This window comes from Poecilia latipinna, unplaced genomic scaffold (assembly GCF_001443285.1).
Source record: "Poecilia latipinna isolate Pla-1442-1.1 unplaced genomic scaffold, P_latipinna-1.0 Scaffold729, whole genome shotgun sequence".
NCBI lineage: Eukaryota > Metazoa > Chordata > Actinopteri > Cyprinodontiformes > Poeciliidae > Poecilia > Poecilia latipinna.
In genome coordinates this window covers 43,595-63,086 of record NW_015113345.1, presented here as the reverse complement: position 1 = coordinate 63,086, position 19,492 = coordinate 43,595, and the positions used below count along the sequence as shown (strand labels likewise).

General features: G+C 43.4%; 2 protein-coding genes across 2 annotated transcripts in view; one reads left to right on the top strand and one right to left on the bottom strand.

Moving 5' to 3' along the window:
• LOC106955356 (low-density lipoprotein receptor-related protein 1-like) overlaps positions 1–19,492 on the bottom strand; it is a gene marked incomplete at its 5' end in the record, with an annotated part of 79,134 nt that overhangs the window by 21,511 nt on the left and 38,131 nt on the right. Inside the window, 33 exons of the mRNA XM_015045483.1 lie at positions 147–275; positions 365–493; positions 583–699; positions 837–959; positions 1,048–1,197; positions 1,290–1,403; positions 1,532–1,651; positions 1,846–1,974; positions 2,068–2,193; positions 3,085–3,277; positions 3,373–3,577; positions 3,728–3,917; positions 7,483–7,857; positions 7,950–8,074; positions 8,160–8,311; positions 8,799–8,925; positions 9,060–9,189; positions 9,299–9,433; positions 9,516–9,647; positions 9,724–9,852; positions 9,942–10,082; positions 10,207–10,356; positions 11,271–11,365; positions 11,569–11,743; positions 11,880–12,107; positions 12,767–12,898; positions 14,282–14,526; positions 14,625–14,789; positions 15,430–15,634; positions 16,798–16,995; positions 17,162–17,407; positions 17,524–17,721; positions 18,003–18,185. Coding sequence (XP_014900969.1) covers positions 147–275; positions 365–493; positions 583–699; positions 837–959; positions 1,048–1,197; positions 1,290–1,403; positions 1,532–1,651; positions 1,846–1,974; positions 2,068–2,193; positions 3,085–3,277; positions 3,373–3,577; positions 3,728–3,917; positions 7,483–7,857; positions 7,950–8,074; positions 8,160–8,311; positions 8,799–8,925; positions 9,060–9,189; positions 9,299–9,433; positions 9,516–9,647; positions 9,724–9,852; positions 9,942–10,082; positions 10,207–10,356; positions 11,271–11,365; positions 11,569–11,743; positions 11,880–12,107; positions 12,767–12,898; positions 14,282–14,526; positions 14,625–14,789; positions 15,430–15,634; positions 16,798–16,995; positions 17,162–17,407; positions 17,524–17,721; positions 18,003–18,185 — 5,391 coding nt within the window. The remainder of the gene's footprint in view (positions 1–146; positions 276–364; positions 494–582; positions 700–836; positions 960–1,047; positions 1,198–1,289; positions 1,404–1,531; positions 1,652–1,845; positions 1,975–2,067; positions 2,194–3,084; positions 3,278–3,372; positions 3,578–3,727; positions 3,918–7,482; positions 7,858–7,949; positions 8,075–8,159; positions 8,312–8,798; positions 8,926–9,059; positions 9,190–9,298; positions 9,434–9,515; positions 9,648–9,723; positions 9,853–9,941; positions 10,083–10,206; positions 10,357–11,270; positions 11,366–11,568; positions 11,744–11,879; positions 12,108–12,766; positions 12,899–14,281; positions 14,527–14,624; positions 14,790–15,429; positions 15,635–16,797; positions 16,996–17,161; positions 17,408–17,523; positions 17,722–18,002; positions 18,186–19,492) is intronic.
• Positions 3,955–6,918, top strand: LOC106955344 (galanin receptor type 1). Its single transcript, XM_015045466.1, has one exon. It carries the CDS (start codon positions 5,607–5,609, stop codon positions 6,642–6,644), a length of 1,038 nt encoding a protein of 345 aa, XP_014900952.1. The 5' UTR covers positions 3,955–5,606; the 3' UTR covers positions 6,645–6,918.

The window sequence follows — 19,492 nt, the reverse complement described above, 5'->3', positions numbered from 1 at the left end:
AATATATACAGCACGCTCTTTATATAAAATATATATATATATATATATATATATATATATATATATATATATATATATATATATATATATATATTTTATTATTTTTTTATTTATTTATTTTTTTTTTGATACAAAATAAAACCAACCACATTCTGGGGACTCGTCCGAACCATCAGAGCAATCAATGTCATGGTCACATACAAAGTGCTTTGGAATGCACTGTCTGTTCTGGCACATGAACTCGTTCTTGGTATCGCATGTGTTGTTGGTGTACACTGAAAGCAGAAACAATCGCTTTTATTAAAAGGACGTTTTAGGATTTTTTTTCTTTCCATTTCCTGCAATCACAACAGAACTGACTTACTGCATCCAGCTTTCACGCTCTCGTCGGCTCCATCGGGACAGTCATTATCTCCATCGCACTTCCAGCGCTGGGGCACACACACGTGGGAACCTGGGCACTGGAAGACGTCAGGACTGCAGGACTTGTGTTCTGTGAAGTCGCGGATTAGTTAGCTGAAGGTAAGCTGGCTGAGCGTTTCCAGTGAATGTGCGACGGAAAGCAATGGCAATATTAGTTACCACATATCTGGCCTTCGTCGGAGTCGTCGCCGCAGTCGTCGGAGCCGTCACACACCCAGTTCTTGGAAATGCAGCGGTGGTTCCCACATTCGAACTGAGTGGGCGAACAAAACTTGTCTGCAGGAAAAGAGAAGGTGTGTTCGGCATCTCGAAGGAACAGCAAGACGTGTTGCAAAAGAAAACAGTCGGACTCTTCTGCGAGACTTTTGTGTGTTTAGGAAAAAATGAGCTCGACTTTGCACACAAAGACTGACCGCAGTGCGTTTCATCAGCTCCGTTCTCACAGTCGTTCTCCTTATCGCAGGTCCAGCTCATCGGGATGCAACGCCCGCTGGGGCAAGCAAAGAAGTTAACGGGACATTTCAGCTTCCTCTTATCTGCAAAAGGAAAGAAAAACAAGAAAGTGGATCTTTTGGAGCGCTGAAGGAAGTCGAAAGTGTCAGAAGAAAAATAAAGACGTCCCACCTGGACAGTTTCTCTCATCGGAAAAGTCTCCGCAGTCATTGTTGCCGTCACACACCCACGAGGACAGATAACACAGCGTTGTTTTCTCACAGCTCCGGAAGGTGGCGCCTTTAACTCCCAGGCGGAAGAAACGCGAACAGTCGGTAGGCTCTGAGGAAACAAAACCTTTTTAAGCTTCATATTTTTAAATTCTGAAAAATCCCATGAGGTTATAGCTTTTAATTTAGCAATGGATTACGCACGGCAGTTCATTTCGTCACTAGCATCCTCACAGTTGACCACCTGGTCGCAGCGGGTGTGGTTGGAGATGCAGCTCCCATCTTTGCACTGGAACTCTCCTGCTTTGCACAGAGTCACTGCAAGGAAAGACAGTGGGAATTTTTTTTAGCAAAGAAAATCCAGGCTTCAGATTAAGTATGTTTACGTCCTCTTTAAAACGTGCCAGTCAGTCACGTTGTGGTTAGCGTGGACTGGCTTTACTTACTGTTGCAGGGCACTTCGTCTGAATTGTCGCCACAGTCGTCTGTGCCATCACACCAGAACTGGTGGCCAAGACAGCGGCCATTAAGACACCTTCTGTAGCCCTTCTTACAAATGCGATTGGCTGTAGAGAAAAAGTTTTTTTTTTTTCATTTCCAGTTATGTATAAAATTTAAACCAACTTTAATTTGTTTTACTTTCTTTTCTAGCCTTAAATGTACATTTTCTTACTATATACCATACATTACCACAAGCTATATATATATATATATACAAGATTTATTATTTTCCACCTGACCGTTTCCAGTCAGAACTCACCACAATAAGACTGCTTTTCGTCCGACTTGTCCTTGCAGTGGGCCATCCCGTCACACGTGAGGCTGTAGTTGATGCAGTCGCCGTTTCCGCACTCAAAGTCATCAACACTTCCGCATGACATATTCAGCGCTGGTGACAGGGAGAGAGGGGGGAAGCATTCATTTTCACAAACACTTAGTCACAGTTCAAGGCCTCCTTCAGGTTTTGCTCCTTCCTTCTTACAAGAGCAGGTGTTGTCCTCGAGGAGCTGCCTATCGCCACGGCAACTGCAGTTCACCCGTCCGTCAGATGTGGGCAGACACAAATCCTGGCAGCCTCCGTTATTTGTTCGACACGGAGAGTACTCACCTGAGGACAACAGGATGGTTTGTTTATTGCAACATGCTTTCCATTGTATAACCTACAGTCAGGAAACGGGTTAATAAATGGTTCCCTGCTCAAAAAAAAATCCACATTGTATTTAAGTAAAATATTGTTTGGTATGCTCTTTCCAGCAAAACATGCGGAAGTGACGTACTCATGGAGAAAGGGATCTTTGGTTGCCAGAATGTACTCATGGCCCAGAGATATAGTGTTTAGCTTGTACTCAAGACTTTGGTTCTATATACTTGTGCCTCTTTCTCTGATGAAGCCATTAACATTACTATTCCTGCCATTAGGTATATGCAATGTTTGTTTTTCTTTTTCATAGAATGTATTTGTGGTTTAGTGGTTTTGTGCTTAGTTGCACGTCTTTCCTGAAAGAAGCTGTTGACTGAGCTATTACTGTCATTGCCTGTGTGTGTGTGCTCTGTTTGTATTCATCATACCAAGCTTTCCTGCTGAGTGTGTCCTTTTTATGGGCATCTATAGAGCTATTGATGCAAGTAAGTATGTGTAATCTCTGTTTTTCTTTTCCATACTCCAGGCTTAGCGCTCAGGGTAGCCGAGTAAATAATTAATGAATGTGGTGACAGCTGCCCAGAAGAATTTTAAACTTCAGATGTAAAGCAGCACCAAACTATTTCCCGTTATGATAAAAGGCCTTGAATCACTGAGCATACAACATTTTTCTTTTGATCAAACAATGAAAATGTAAAAGCATTTTAGCACTTGCTCAAGGCATTTCAGTATGAACCAGTTAACCCACTGTTAGAACATCTCACTTCTAACTCTTTAGGAAAGACGTTAAAGGAAAAATATTTAAAACACATATTCATAAGTCATGCTAACTAAATGGACGCAGTGAATGAAACCCACAGCTGTTGGTATCGTTCGCCACAGCAATGATGCCCATTGGCTGCTGAGGGATGTCGGCTCGCAGCACTTTCATGTCTCCTCCCGTGAACTTGTCCGCCCTCAAGACAGCTCGCCTCACCCAGTCCGTCCAGAATATGTAGTCTCCGTACACGGCCAGACCGAATGGATGAACAGGCTCGTTCTTCAACAAGACCTACAGCAGACGGTTTTAAAAGCATCAATGTGTTTTGGTGCCAAAGCGGCGTCATGTTTCTCCACAAGTAACATTGAGTTAAAGAGCCGCCTTACATAGCGGTTGCTTCCATCATATTCGCAGCGTTCGATCTTGTCCAGAGTGGCGTCGGAGAAGTAGAGTTTCTCGGCGCGGTGATCGATGGCCAGGCCGTTAGGAGTTTTAATGTCACTGCCAATGATCACCAGCACATTGGCTCCGTTCAGAGAGGCCCTCATGATGCTGGGAGACTGCTCGTTCCAGTTTGTCCAGAACATGAGACTGCGGTGGGAAATAGCAGAAGACAAGAATTGTGGCAGGCTGCCAGAAAGCCCTATTACAGAATCTATCCTCGCTCACCGAGAAAAAAAAATAAACATTCTCGACAAGAAAACGGGTGACTAAGGCAAAGATCTGACACAGCTGACTCACTCCTGACACTCATCCAGCACAAAGGCTCTGGGGTGGTCTTCTCCAGACATCGTAACGACGGTGTTGCGGTTGTAAGCCACGGAGCGGCTCTGGTCCACTGTGTGGCGAGTGATGGTGGAGGTGGTGTAACTCGTCCAGTAGAGCGTGTCCCAGCCTCGGTGGTACGCCAGACCCTCGACCGACCCGACGTCTGCGAAGCAAAGAAGGAAAAAAGTAGATATATGGCGAAATAAAAATCTGTCTTGAAAATCACACTAACAAAATAATTTTAGACGACTTTTGATAAGTATTTGAAAAATGTTGGCATCAAGAAATAGTTTGGGAAATGCCTACTTGGACCACAAGCTAACACCAGTAGAGACTTCTGAGGTTTTGACTGTTGCGTGGACCAATACAGCTGATAAACTGGGTGTATAACGTCAACACAAACAGCCTGTTTTTAAGAATTTATGACCACCATTTAAATCTCTAGTAAAAATTATAGCACAAACATGACACCAAGTATCAGAGATACTATAAATCTTCAGACCAATTTAAAGGCCACACATTCTTTCTCGTTCAGTGGAATCCTCACCCGCAGCTTAAAAACAAACTTACTTCAAACAGTAAATAGTAACGCATCTCATGAGCTATAAAAGTGAAAATTATGGAACAAGACGCTGTAGCATTAGCGGATCCAAACTGTCGCTTTTTTTTTTTCTTTTTCTTTTTTGCTATGTTAGCAACCGCATTTATGACCACTTACAGCACACAATAAAAAGGTGAAGTCATTGTTTGCTCTTGGCTAAAAGTATATAATTGCAACATTATCGACATTTCAGATGAAAAGCTATGATTAACATAAATGTGGGTCATTTTCCAAGATTAAAAAAACTCTTAATTTAAAGGTCAAATTAAAGGACAAAACAAACAAATCTCATTTGAAGGTTTTTCAAACCCAACCAGACTCTCCAAACAGGACCGAACAAGAAAGAATGAATAAAAAGTTAATTCGATAATGGAAAGATGAGTCCCACTGTTATATAATCACGCGCTCTGCTCGGCCCTCCCGTTGTCTACATCAGCTCAGCTCCTGGTTACAAAGCAAACAGCACACAGAGCCTGTTGGGAAGAACACTGGCACCCAGGACAGATCTTTTCATGCCGTCCTGGGAGGAGGACGGCCTGAGCATCACTTAATTACTAGAAAAGCTACTATTTCTTTTTGCTCCGTTTGAATTAATCATGCAATAATCCATGAAGGACTCTACATTCGATAAAGGCAACGACAACATGCCTCCTGCCCTGGTGAGCACTTTGCATCAAGTACCACTGACTGTTTTTTTTTTTTTTTTTTTTTTTTTTTTAAAGAGTAATGTCTATTTACAGTGACAAAGAGGAAGTAGTGCTGTTCCTTGGAGCTCCAGCACTGATATCTCATTTCGGACCCAACCATCTTCTTCTGGGATAACAAAGCTGCAAAACAGAAGTCCTTATACATGTACATTTTTTCCTAAGGAACACGGGGACATCTTACTTTCTTTAAGAAGAAAGGACTTCACTGGATGTCATCAGGACATTGTTTTGTGAAGCTGAAAAGTCGACTATATATGTGGAGCTGAAGAAGATTTAGCTGTTGAATAACTGCAAGAAATATCTTGAAACCTTCCCTCTTTGTGAACACAGTATAGATGTTAATGGAGGAGCGACCCGTGTGATTCTAACAGCTTAAGTAATTGCTATCATTATCAAAGTGCCGGCTGTCTCAGTGGACTGCAATTATGTTTGTTTAAGTAGACATGAATTGGATCAAACAGATTAGTTGCCCGCATGCTGCATCCCATTCGGATACTTAACACTGACAGTATATTGGATTACGGGGCTTTTTTACTGGGACTGGATGGAGACTCCTGGGCTCCAGACGAACAACAGCGGCCTTAACCAAATCAGCAAAGGAGACGGAGCTTTGATTAAAACTTTGGTGCCCTTCCTGGACGGACTGATCCTGCTGACTGGACTTATCGGTCAAACTCTGGTGATGATTATTCTTACAGGCAGAAGGAAGAAAGAAAGTCAGCCTTCTCACGGTACGGACACCCTGCTGCTGGCTCTCTGTGCTGCTGACCTGTTGCTGTTGCTCTGCCAGCCCTTCCATACCTACGCCATCACCCTGGGTTTCTGGCCGTTCGGCGGCTTCCTCTGCAGAGCAATCAGCTTCCTGGGAGTGGCCTGTTCGACCGCCTCCGTGTTCACCCTGGCGGCTCTGGCAGCCACACGCTACCTGGCAGTGGTGCACCCCACCTGGACCTACCGCGCCAGAATGAACAGGCGAGTCAAAGTGATAGTTGCCCTGCTCTGGATCCCAGCCTCTGCCCTGGCAGCGCCACAGTTTGCCTTCCGCACAATTACGTTTTCCAACACGGTGTACTGCTTCGCCTTCCTGTCCGACTTCAGCCGGCTGGTCTACAGCATCGCTCTGTTCGTCTTCGGCTTTGCGCTGCCTTTAAGCATAATTGTAGTGATGTACAGCAAGATTTACTGCTTTCTTCGGCACGCGCGGCAGACAGGCAACGCCCCGCAGCTCGAGCGCTACCAACAGCAGGTCACTCACACCTCGGCTCTCCTGGTGCTGATCTTCACCCTGCTGTGGCTGCCCTCCTACATCCTCATGTTCTCCATCATCAGAGGAACTCTGGCCAGCTCACCCGGCTTCAACACCTTTGCCCTCTTGGCCAGACTCTTGTCTTCCTCAGTAGCTGTGGTCAACCCTCTGCTGTACGGCTTTATGTCTCAGAAGTTTAGACGAGACTTGGTGGAGATGGGAAGAGAAAGCTGGACGAGGTGCAGAAGCTGCCTGATATGTTGTCCGCGTTTAATGAGCAGGCACACGGTGCGGCCGTTTGAGCATCAAACTTCCTCAGACACACCTCAAAACTGACTTTTTTTTTTAAAACCTAAAATAAAAACATTGTTGCTCAATGCAACTTAACTCTGGAAGAAATCTACAATCTACTTAAACATCTCAATAGTAGAGATGTTTAAAAAGTCTTAAGATAAATTACTTGATATAAACATTCTCAAGTATTTAATTTGAGAACATTTATATAGTTTGGAGCAACACATCTTACGCCAACAGATGCAAACAAATCTTGGCATCTGTGTGTTTAACAAAAATCACAGATGCCATTCTTATTTGCAACCCCTTTCTTAATTTTTTTAGATCCTCGTGATTTTTTTTAACTTATGTTTTCCTGTTTTTAAGCTGTTCAGGATGTTTGTAAAATTTTAATTAGTAAGGTCTAGCTCTGTCTTGCATCATGATATATAAATATGACATGACACTGAAGCCCATTTCTCTTCAAAGACAAGAAAAAGCAACAATTCAGTAAAGCAGATGTGTTTTGATGGTCATAATTTAGGAAAGGGTTATTAGAAAATAGCTACTTGTCTGACCTTGTCCATAGCTGCAGTTAATAAACTTAAATCAATTGGAGCTATGAAAAACATGGCTGAGCAAGGATACAGGTTTAAGATAGTCAAGATAATCTTGGGTTTATCTTCCTGCAAGAAACAGAAGTAGGGCTGTAAGGTAAAATTATCAATAAATAATATTGACCAGGAATAACGCTTGTGATAAATTTACATTTGCATCTAATCTGAATCAGGTCGGGGAATCCACTGCAGTCAGACTCCATCTAACAAGCTCAACATTATATCGGCTTACAAAGTGTGAACCCGTGACACGAGCGCTGCATTTCTGACAAGTCAAAACTTACTGTCCACCACTATCTTGCGATCGGAGCCGTCGTCGTTGATCTGCTGGATGTTGCCGAAGTGAATGTCGCTGAAGAAGATGCGGTTGGCTCCCTTCCCTCCGCCGCCGTGGTAGTCGAAGCTGAGGGCGATGACGTTCTTCATGTGCTCCGGGTCCTCGAACGGCTTTATCGGCGCGTTGAGGTTCGTCTCGTCCGACAGGTGTATGCTTTTCAGGATGGTGCGCTCCGAGTACAGCAGGTACCCGTCGTAGTCGCGGCAGCTACGCCTGTCCTCGGCCAGCATGCCGTGGGCGCAGGCGCAGGTCCGCTCCCCGTTGCCACGGTAAAGACACAGCTGTTCACAGCCGCCGTTTTTTTCTTTGCAGACGTTTGTGCCTGCAGAAACGGGGGTGTGGTGCATCCAGGTATTAAATGGAAAGTTATTGTTAAGGATTCTTTTTAAACATGTGACGTTACACCGTTTTTACCTTGCTGCCTTGCTCTGTTGAAAACCTTGATGTCCTTCAGTTGTACACCGATGCCTGTCCTCAGCTGCACGGCGTCTGTAGCATTGTCTTTGCTACCTCTCTTGATGGACCCATTGGCATGAGTCCTGAACAAAAAAATAAATAAATAAATCTGAGATAGCACCAAGATTCGGTCTGTTTCTTTAAAGTATGAAGCAGAAAACAGCTCACCTGTCACTCCAATAGATGTATCCCTCAAACACAGACACAGCAAACATGTCCATGTTGTTGCTGGCCAGGACCAGCTCTCTGTTCTCTCCTGTCTCCAGGTTTATCCGCTCGATCTTGTCCGTTCGAGCATCGCACCAATAAAGGAGACCCTCCTGCGCCGCAAAAGAAGAAGAAAATATAATCAAGCATTCAGGTGATCCCCGGAGAAATTTAAGATTTGTTTTGATTCTAAGCAGTGCTGCTTGAAGATCAAAAATGATCATTTTAAATACATAAAAATAAATAAACGCACCTCAGTGTTACCTTAATCACATCTAACATGAATGAACTAATGAATGAATAGCGTGTTGTAAAAAACAAATATCAAACATAAATTGCACAGATTCTTTTGCATATTAATCAAGTGTGCAAGTTAATTTATGTTATTAAAAAACATACTTTTTTTTTAAATAAATAAGTTTGTCACAGAAACCCCTGTTTTTTTTTTTTTTTTTTGCTGAATGACCCAGAGATCATAAACGCTTTAAACATCAATACAGCAGCGTCGCCATCTTTATTGAATATATTTTATGTGATCAAACAAAACACAAAAAAAAAAAAAGTGCTTTTAGGATGAAGGTAAACGCAAAGATTTCACACCTCGTAGTCGATGGAGATCCCGTTTGGCCAGCTGATGCTCACGTTGACAATGACCAGCCTCTGGGAGCCGTCCAGGCGCGAGCGCTCAATACGAGGGTACTGACCCCACTCTGTCCAGAACAAATACCTGCACACACACACACACACACACACACATGCAGGAGGCCGTTTTGGTGTCATTTAGAAATAAAGACATGCCTGGTTCCTTTTCCTTAAGGTAAAGCTGAGACATGAGAGTAAAGTGTGGATAAAGAGGCTGACCCTTTCACTGGGTGGACAGTTATAGCTCTGGGTTTGTCCAGCCCCTGGGAGATGACCACATAGCGGAATGAGCCATTCAGTCTGGCTACTTCGATCACATCAAAGCCCTGGTCGGTCCAGTAAATGTTTCCTGTAGCCGCAAATTTATGCAAATGAGTTTATATCTGCGTTTAAAATGCTTGAATGTATAAATAAAATAAGATAAATAAAATAGGATCTAAACAGTTTAGAAGCCAAACCTGCTATCCAGTCCACGGTGATCCCCTCCACTCTGCCGATGCCATTGGTCACCACATCCTCTCTCCACGTCTGATCCCTCTTTGCTCTGCTGATGGTGCTCAGTCCCATGTCCACCCAGTAGATGGTGTCATTCTCTGCACAGAAGATAATTACAGCTTTTCAAATATCACCCCGAAACCAGCCTACTATTTGCCTACATCTTTAAGTGCTTCTCACCAGCGTGGAAGTCGATGCCCACAGCCAGAGAAGTGCCAGACACGGGCACCAAGGCGTCAGATTTGTCTGCCGGGTCGAGGGGAATACCCCTAATTCCCTCATGAACCGAATAAAGCAGGAAAGATCCCATACCTGTAAAGGGAGCACGGTGTATGTTGTGGGAAGGCTTTGAAAGAACCAAAGCTGTGTTTGCGGATGAGTTTCCTACCCTCACAGGACTGCTGCCCGGTTTTGAGGCTGTATCCAGCCGTGCACATGCAGGACCTCGTCGTCGGGGAAGTGGGCAGACACAGCTGCGAGCAGTCGCCATTATTGTTGCTGCACAGGTTGATTCCCGCTAAAGGAAGATCAGATAAAGTGAGGAGGAGTTACTCTTTTCATTTATTTAACCGCGTCGTATTCCAACCTTGGTCAAATATTTTTTACCTTTCTGCACATCCTCGTCGTGGATCCTCATGTGCATCATAGGCGAAGTGTTGTTACGCAAAACCTTCCAGTTTCCGCCGTCCGTCTTGTCGCACGTTCCTATCTGGTCTGCTCCCTGGTCTGCCCACCACAGCTTGTCTCCTACAGACATCGAAATTCATACATATTGTTCTGGATTATTCAATTATCAAAGCAGAGGATTACCAACTGTAAGAAAAAACCCTGAATAAATAACACACTGCTTGTAATTGGTTTTTCATCTTACCCATGATAGCCAGAGCAGTCGCCTTGTTAAGTTTGCCTTTGACACCTTCCAGTATCTCCAGTTTAGATCCGTCCAGTTTGCACCGGTTAATAGTGCTGTTACCCGAGCTGATCCAGTACAGCTGCTTCGTCTCATAGTCAATGGAAAGTCCTTGGCAAAAAGAAATATTGTGTCACAATCCATGTATATCTGCCACAATAAACAGATTGTCATGGTGCCAAAAGAAATATTCAGTGCAGACGCTGTTACTGAAGGAATAACACTCAGTAGGGTATTTAAAATGAAGAAGAAACACATACAAGTAGCCATGATTGTAGAAAGAAAATATTCAAAAGAAAATGACATTTTCATATTGAGACACTTTCCTTTTAATCTCATAGCAGAGTACGACCAAAAATCCATTTTGCTCAAAAACAAACTTAAAGGCAATAAACTATCCACCTAAGTAATTTAGGAAAGCATATGTCTCTGTTTTAAGAAAGACATTTCCAGTGGTTAGATCGCCAATAATTTACAGATTTTCTCCTTTTTATTCAAATTGTTTATCACTCCTCCCCACCCCCAAAACAAAATATAAAATCATGTTTTTTTTTCATATAAAGATTTTTTTTCCCGTTTTTGTAGTCTTTTGAAGTGCTTTCTTTTTGTGATGAATCATTCATACTCGCCTGATCGAGGGAACGCTCAGAGTGAGTCTGCTGTTTTAGTAACGCAATCCACATTCAAACGAGAGTTTAATATGTCGGCTGCGTAACTGTTTTGCTTTGCTCTGAAATTATAAATCCTGTTTTATTAAGACAGGTCTGTCACACATGTAGGGTGACATCACGTCTGCTCCAAAAAATCAACAACAATGTCTGGTTACAGCAGGAAGGGCAGGAAAATATATATTTTCAATGTTCTAATATCTTTTATTTCATGATTCTTATAGAAAAATCGGAATCAGCTAAAATGGTTATCAGAATATAGCTAATCTGAGCATGAGCAATGGAGACGTAAACACATATTTTTTGTTTTATTTTACAGCAGCTGTACATTTGAGAGCGAGTTAAACATCTGCTCACCAACAGGGCCTTTCTGGTTGGTAAAAAGCAGGGTGTGGTTGCTTCCATCCATGTTTGCCATGCTAATGTTGTCGCCATCGGTCCAGTACAGCTTCCTGAGAGAGGGCATGAAAATGACTGCATGTGAAAATATATAACTGACAACCAATTACAAGTCACAAAGTAAGAGACAAAAAAAACAAATCTAATGTTTGCAATGAAGTCAGAGAAGACCTCATTAAAGTTTCATTAAATAAGGAAGAACCTTTATAAAATGACTAAGAGCATCAGACTGTGTGTAATTAGAGACAGCGCTCACCCGAGTAGCGGATGAACCACCAGACAGTGAGGTTTGTCCAACCCCTGGATGACGGCGTTCTTAAAAGACCCGTCCAGTCTCGCCACATTGATCTGCTTCTTATTGGCGTCATAGCTGGTCCAGAAGAGGTTCCTGGACACCCAGTCTACTGCCAGGCCGTGGGCATTGGGAAGGTCTTGAGAATTTCGATGACAACAAAAACAACAACAACAACAACAACAACAACAAAAAAAGTAAATTAGACTTCCAGGATATACGGCACGCTACTGATTTAACATTGTTGCAACATTTATCCCTGGGATTTCTCCTACCAGCAGACACAACCGTTTCCACTCCCGTCCCGTTGATGAAGGCTCTTTTGATGGTCTGAGTTCGCACGTCTGACCAGTAGATGCGGTGCTCCACGGCATCATAATCCACCACGGTCACGTTGTCTATGTCCGGCACGGTAAAGGAGATGATGTAGTTGTAGTAAGGGTTATCGATGTCCACACCTCGGATCTCGATCTGTCGTGCATAAAGCAGGAACTTGCGGGACTCTGGAAACAAACGCATGGAGAGATGTCAATTTCTACAACAACAACAAATGTTACCATTCCCTTAAAACAAAAGATAATATAGTAACAGACATCAATCTGTGTCCGTGTGTTTGTTCCTCAGCCACACACGTCAATTATAAATAATAAAAATGAATTATTTACAAATAAATAAGAAATGGGTAAGTATTTCTTTTAGCGTATTTGTAATTAGGAGTGGAAAATTAGTTAGCAAGGCAATATATTTGTGATTTTTCTTTATTGAACATGTTTAATTTCAAATAGGTGCATTGATGTAGTTGCTTTAACAGCTAGAAAACCACAAACAATGAGAAAAAAACTTGAGTTTTAAACTAATGTACTCCCTGGTTGTTTACGAACAACACTGATTATCTTACTTAATACTTCCTCTTCTGTTTCTTTACCACTACTATGATCACACACCTACTGCAGGACTATCGTGACATTAGGAACCGTTTTCAATCTTTTCCATTCCTGAGCAACGAACAAGAAAACGAGTGTGCAGCTCATAAAGCAGAACAATCCATCGCCTTCCTAGGTCACAGCCTGCACTGGGAAAGTGGCTGTGGAAACCAGTGTGGTGTTTAATGCATGACAAAAACCACACGGCGGTTTCTACAGGCCGCAGTTTCTATCCTTGCCTTTGCAGGTGCGCTTGTCGGCCTGCAGCTTCATGAGGTGGGGGCAGGCGCAGGAGAAGGTCTGGTTAAAGTTGATGAGGCAGAGGTGGGAGCACGGGCCTTTCCCGTCACTTGTGGCACATGGGTTTGGAGCTGAAGGGGAGGAAAAAAAAAAAAGAAACACACATCTTAATGTTTCACGAAACGGAACAAAAATGTCAATACAGGGGAAAAAAAGAATGATGGAACATCCGGGTAAAAAACAGAAGTAAATCCATCTTTATGCACTGCAGTTTCAAAAAAAAAAAAAAAAAAAATCCCCATGTCATAGGATATTTCAATCAATCATTGCAGATTTTCCTGGTGTTGAAATCTTTTTTTTTTACCTAAACTCCCTCAAGGAGGTTGAAGGGAAACACTAATGATTCCCACGAGGAGTGGTTACAGCTCCATTAACATCTGTTTTCCTTTGTCCTGTTTTCCTTTGGACAATGACACACACACACACACACACGCATACACACGAGGGGTCTCTAAGCTGTTTGCAACCGAATATCAAAGCGACAATTTGATGTGACAGGACTTGGTCAAACAGCTGTGACAAGCCTCTTGCCGTCTCACCAAGCCTGCCTGGCTTTCAGAGCAACGTGTGACATTTCTGCTGCAGGAGCCAGGTTTTGTTTTCAACCACGTATTTGGGGAAATGATGAACAATAAGGTGTCTTTTTACCCAACCAGGCAGCAGCAGGTATCCAAAGGGAGCCTGTGTGAGAAAACAACATGACTCACGGCACAAAAAGGTCAGCTGTCTTTTGGGGAACAGGAGCCATGAATAACACGTTGAGCAACGGACTGTGAGTTCATCACTTTCTCCTTTAAATTAAAGCTCGACCGACGTGTTCAGCAGGGTAACGTTGCTTCCTTTTCTTTCTAGCCTTAAATCTAAACCATACAATGGGAGTGTTGTTATAACAACCACAAATTTGAATGTCTTGTTTTAGATGGGTCATCTATCAGTCGTTCTCTCCATAAATCCCCATCAATGTGATCAACCTAAACGCCCCTTTAATCCATGGTCAAACATGGTATTGGCAGCATCAAGTTGTGGGAATTATTTAATAGCATTAAGGTGGAGCTACCGAACGTTTTGGCAGCTAGAAAAGACTTCAGAGCTGGATAGCAAGAATAAGCTACAACAGAAAAGTTAAGATGAAAGCATAGTAATTTGTTAGAAAGGTCCAGTCAAAGCCCAGACTAAAAAATCCAATTGAAAATCTGTGTCACGAGCAGCAAAACCTGCCTCTGTAAGTGAACATTTACCCCACGATGTCTTGAATTAGGGCACCTGAATACAAATGCACACCACACTTCTCAGATTTTTATAAAATGCGCTCAATCCATTTTACAATTAATCGATGTCCATTACACGAGTTACCCAAAAATACTTTCAAGTTTGTAGATGAAACGTGGCAAAATCCGGTAAAGCTGAAGGCGCATGGATATTTTTACGAGGCACTGTTTGACGTGGAAACGTACCCAGAGGCTGTCTGGATGGGTGATAGACCTGCAGGTCAAAGGGCTGCGTGTTGGTGCGTTGGACAACAGTGACGTTGTGTCCGGTCCATTTGTTGGCTTTAGCGAGCGTGTTTGTCCGCCAGTCGGTCCAGTAGACTTCTCCTCCGTACATGGTGACAGCGAAGGGGTGGGACAGATACTCGTGACCTCGCAACACCTCAATCAGTCCGGAACCATCGTACATCGCCGAGTAAATGGCATCCGACCTGAAGGAATATTAAGAAAAGACATTTGACTGAACGATTTTGGTTCATGTGCTTTAAACCCTTACGTGCGCCACCGAAAGCTCGGGAGCGAATGCTACCTGGCATCAATCCAGACGATGCGTCGCTCCATGTAGTCCACAGTGAGTCCGTTGGGCCAGCCACCGCTGCCCGTCTCCCTGTGGATGGTGCGTCTGCCTTCGCCGCTCATGGACGCTGCCTCTATCCTGGGCAGGCTGGCGTCCCAGTCCGTCCAAAACAAAATTCTGCCAACAGAAAATTTGCAACGTGACGGTTTCTCCAGATGTGCACACGGTTATGTAAGGATTGATAGAGGATACAGTATCCAGAATGAATTTATCTTCCTATGAGTAAGTCTTTAGAAACCAGTCATTTCCAGTCATCTGTGAATGTTTTAAACTCTGCTCCGATGAGTCTGAGTTTTGGTTTTTAAAGAATACTTATCTGGAGTTTCTGACGATAGAGTGGATAAACAGGGGAAAATATTACGTGCTAAAAATGTTTCTAGTTGCAAAAATGATGGATAGTCTATGTAAAAATTAAAAGTGCAAGTCCTTGCATCAGAGCATCAAGAAATAAGTAACTTGATACATATATTATTATTTCAATTGTAATGTTGAAAGTGTTTTATTATTATTATTATTATTACATAAAAGCACACAGGTTAGGGTATGCATGTTTGTTTCTGCATTTTGTGGTTGCCCACGTCTAGTTTTTGAGAGCTACCCGCAACGTTTGGATGACGTTATCCAAAAACACACCTGGATTCGCTCTGAATGCAGAACTCTGGGAACGAGTCATTCACTCGACTCAGGTGTGTGATTCATCTCACCAAACTCATCATCTAGGACAGCAGGACTTGAGCAGCCTGATGTAAATACACACCCATCCCGCGGGTCCAGAGCGATGGCCCGGGGATGCTCCACCTCTCCGGCCAGCAGGGTGGTTCTCATGGTCCCGTCCAGTTTGGCCACCTCAATCTGGTCCAGATTGCTTTCCACCCAGTAAATGTTTCCCGCTATCCAGTCGACGGCTAAGCCCTCTGGAGTCGCCAGGCCATACTGGATGACCACCTCGAAACTGGTCAGGGCTGCTCAGACACAGAAAAGCACAGACAAATGAAGGATGTGAAATGAGGACGGTGGTTACTTTCCTCTATAAATGCATTTAGTCGAAACAAACAAACAAACAAACAATCAATTGCAGTGTAAGGAATGCTTACTTTCGTGGAACAAGGGGGAAGTTCTGTCTGATGTGGAAGTTTCTCTAACCGCTTTCAAAATTATTCTCAAGTGTCAGCAACTACTTACTTAATGATTTTGCAGAAACAACACGGCATTGTGCAAACTAAACAAAACAACCAAAATGTCTTGTGATCAACAGGGAAACCCTCACTGCCATCAGAAGACCTTCCAATAGTGATTAGTGCATCACCGCTTTACAGTGACTTGGAGAAGTATCCATACCTCTTGGTCTTTTTTGTAATTTCATGTGAATGCATGACCATCCACCTAAATGTACTACTAGAGCAACAAAACAATGGTTTAAAAAATAAATTACAATATCATTTATTCCCATATACCTACACATGCATTCCCAATAAAGAACTTTTACGTTCGATTCTGTAATGTGGCAAAATGTGAAGAAGTATAGGAAATACTTGCATAAGGAACTTGATGTCGCTTTAATGAATGCTGCGCATCATCTCTCAGTTCTTAGCACTTTTTCTGACGTGTTTGTAGACGGCAAAACAAGCAGCGCCGGCTGATCCGGTCTTCATGTTTCCTGCTCATGAAGCTTGTATTCATGGGCAACTTAAAGAGCTAGACGGAGGAACAGCAGAGTTTTGTTCCTCCTACACAACGCCAGTGTGCTTGCAACAGTCACGCACAGCGAGCGCTGAGACAAATGGGAAGAGACAAAGCCTCCGTGTCTCCCGAAGTGTAGAACTGGGAGCACAAACTTGACTGGCAGGGAGACCTGGGGCTGTGGGGCAAGAAAGGCTGGCGGTGACCTGGGGGATTTATTCAGGGTCACAGACCGCCGCTGCTTAACAGGCTCCTTAGGCACATTTGTTTTAGGAGATTATTGACTGTCTTCTGAGGGTTTCTAACAATTTTATGCTTAAATGTTCATAGTTTTCTATATGGAATCTGCAAAAAGCAGGAAAGCAAGGAAGCATAATTGAGCAATGAAAAAAAAAAAAAAAAAAACAGCAAAAAAAAAACCGAATAATGTAACTAGCTGGCTCACCTCCGTTTTCAGACAGCTTCCCGCGATAGATCTTGTCCTCCACAACGTCGGTCCAGTACAGGGTGCTCTGGTTGAGGTGGAAGTCCAAAGCAATTGTGTTCCTGAGGCCGGGCACGAGAACGCTGAACTCTCCCTTGTGAAGGTCGATCCTTCTGATCTCATGCCGATTGGAGAAGATGATGAAAGGTTTGAAGGGATCTGGAAAAAAAAGTAGAGTTTGCATTGCAGTAAAGTCAGTCTTTGAAAAACCTTGAAAATACTGCCACCCTTTCTCATAGAAAGAATAGAAGAAACAGTTAGATCACAACACGTGGCTTTAAGTAAACCCAGTTTCATCACCCGACGAATTTGGATTTTTCCTCACCAGTACTTTTGCAGCTCTCCATGTCTGCCTCCAGCTCCCAGCCGTCGTAGCAGGAACACTTGACTCTGGATTTCTCCTGTTCACACTTCTGGCTACATTTCAGGTGTTTGGCACAAAAGCTTTGGATCTGGCAGGTCTTGTTGTCGGCTCCCAGTTCCATACCCAGGGGACAGGAGCACATGAAGCCCTCCCCGGGAATAATGCTGCAATTGTGACTGCAGCCACCGTTATCCACAGAGCACAAGTCTGAGGGAAACAGAGACAAGAGTTACCAGGCATTCAAAGATAGAAACCTGTACTCTTTTTTTTTTTTTGTTTGGTTACACGTGTGAAGCAGTGAAAATATTCAGCTTCTTGTTTACCGCAAAGCTTCTCGTCGGAGCCATCTGGACAGTCGTCGGTGCCGTCACACAGCTTCTCTGCGGGCAGGCAGATGGAGTCATTGGTGGCGCACATGTGGTGAGACAACTTGCACACCAACGCCTCGCAGTTGTCCTCGTCCGAGTTGTCCTCGCAGTCGCTGTCCCCGTCACACACCCAGGCTTTGCTGATGCAGCGAGCTGATGGAGCCAGAAAACGAGATGAGTCTCAGTTTTCAACGTAGACGGCTCTCTTCAAGCCGGGTTGAATGGAATAGTTTCATAATATCACACAGGAACAGTTTTTCTTCTTTTTTTTTCTTCAAAGTCTCAGATTTTAAAATTATGCATTTGATGTGTTTTTATCTGTTATGAAAAAGTGTACTTTTTTTTTTTTTGAACTGGCATGAATAAAGCATTTATTCTATATTTGGCAGCTTTAAAGGATCATCACGATTGCTTTCATCTTAGCAGATCCTCACCAGAGTCTCTGCAGCTGAACTTCACCGCTGTGTCACACGTGTGATTCCAACCGTCACAATTGTTCTCGTCGCTGAGGTCCATGCAGTCGGTGTCACCATCGCAGCGCCAGCGCATGGGAATGCACAGCCCGTCCATCCGACACTGGAACTCGTCAGCATGGCAGCCGCCAGCAGGGCGGGGCTCTGGAGGAAGAAAATAACTAATCACATTTCATTGTCCCGTGCGTTTATGAACACAGCAGAGGTCTGCCACTGAAAATATATGCTGTCATGAACAGCACTGACATAAACTTATACTATTTCACAATTTGCCACAGTGAAACCATAAACTTCAATGTATTTTATTTAGATAAAAATAAGCGAAATCCGTCAACAAATTGAGCTGTCTGTTAGCACAAACCAGCAACAGACTAGTGGAAATGATGAGCAGTGGCACAACACTGTAATGTGTGATGCTCATTTCCAACCAAACAGAGTTTTGAATGGAGACTAAAAATTGGCTACTCGCACAGGGCGAGCTGCAGACAGGTTGTCTTCTGATTTTTATTTATTTATTTTTTAACAATAGATACTTTCTGTCCACTCTATCATAAAACAGCTGGAGTGTGTTACAAATAGTTCTTCCGTCAACAGATTCTCCCAGCTAAGTTGTAGATCTCTGCAGTCCAGAGTTAGCCTGGGCTTCTCCTTGCTCAGCCTGTCACTTCAGGTGGACGTCCATGTCTTGGAAGGTTTGCAGTGGACCGCACTCTATTTTTTTTTTCCACACGATGAAGAATGAACTGAATAGTGTCATGCAAAATGTTTTAAATGGGAAACTGTTCACCAAGCTCACCCTGCTTTAAGCTCCTCAACAACTAAACACGTGACTTTTGAAGAAAATCAGTTGCACAGGATTGCATGGACTTGTACTGTCGTAAAATGGAGTTCAGTCAAAATACATGGCCTTTTTTCCCTTCTACTTCAAAACAATGAACTTCCATGTATTTTTAAAAGTTCAGTTAAATAATTTTTAGGGAAAAATCTGTCACACCCCGTTATCATTTCGTCTTTCAGCTCAATACAGCCTCTCACTGAGCCAAATCGATCAGCACACCTTGCTGTTAAGTGCAAAAGCAGATAAGAAGCACAAGAGGGAAAGAAAAGGCACATTGTCCAATCACCTTTAGTGACCATCCCATATAAACTGAGAAAGAAAACTAAAACTGTGAAGAACAACAACGTACAGAAGGAAGCAGCTTTATTATTGCCCTTATCATTTTCTAATAGGCATCGGAATCCCGCAGACACACGCAGAGCAGAGCACAGATTGCACATTAGAGCAGCAGGTCTTGCTGAGCCTCCTTTCTGCATGCTGGGACTTGACAGCAGTGAGCCGCATCGCTGCACGGATCAAACGGTGCGCACAGCGCAGCGCAGACAAGCTCATGTTTGTGGGCGCTCCAACAGCATCAGTGCTGCGTTGCCGCCTCACTCCGTTAAACTGAAGC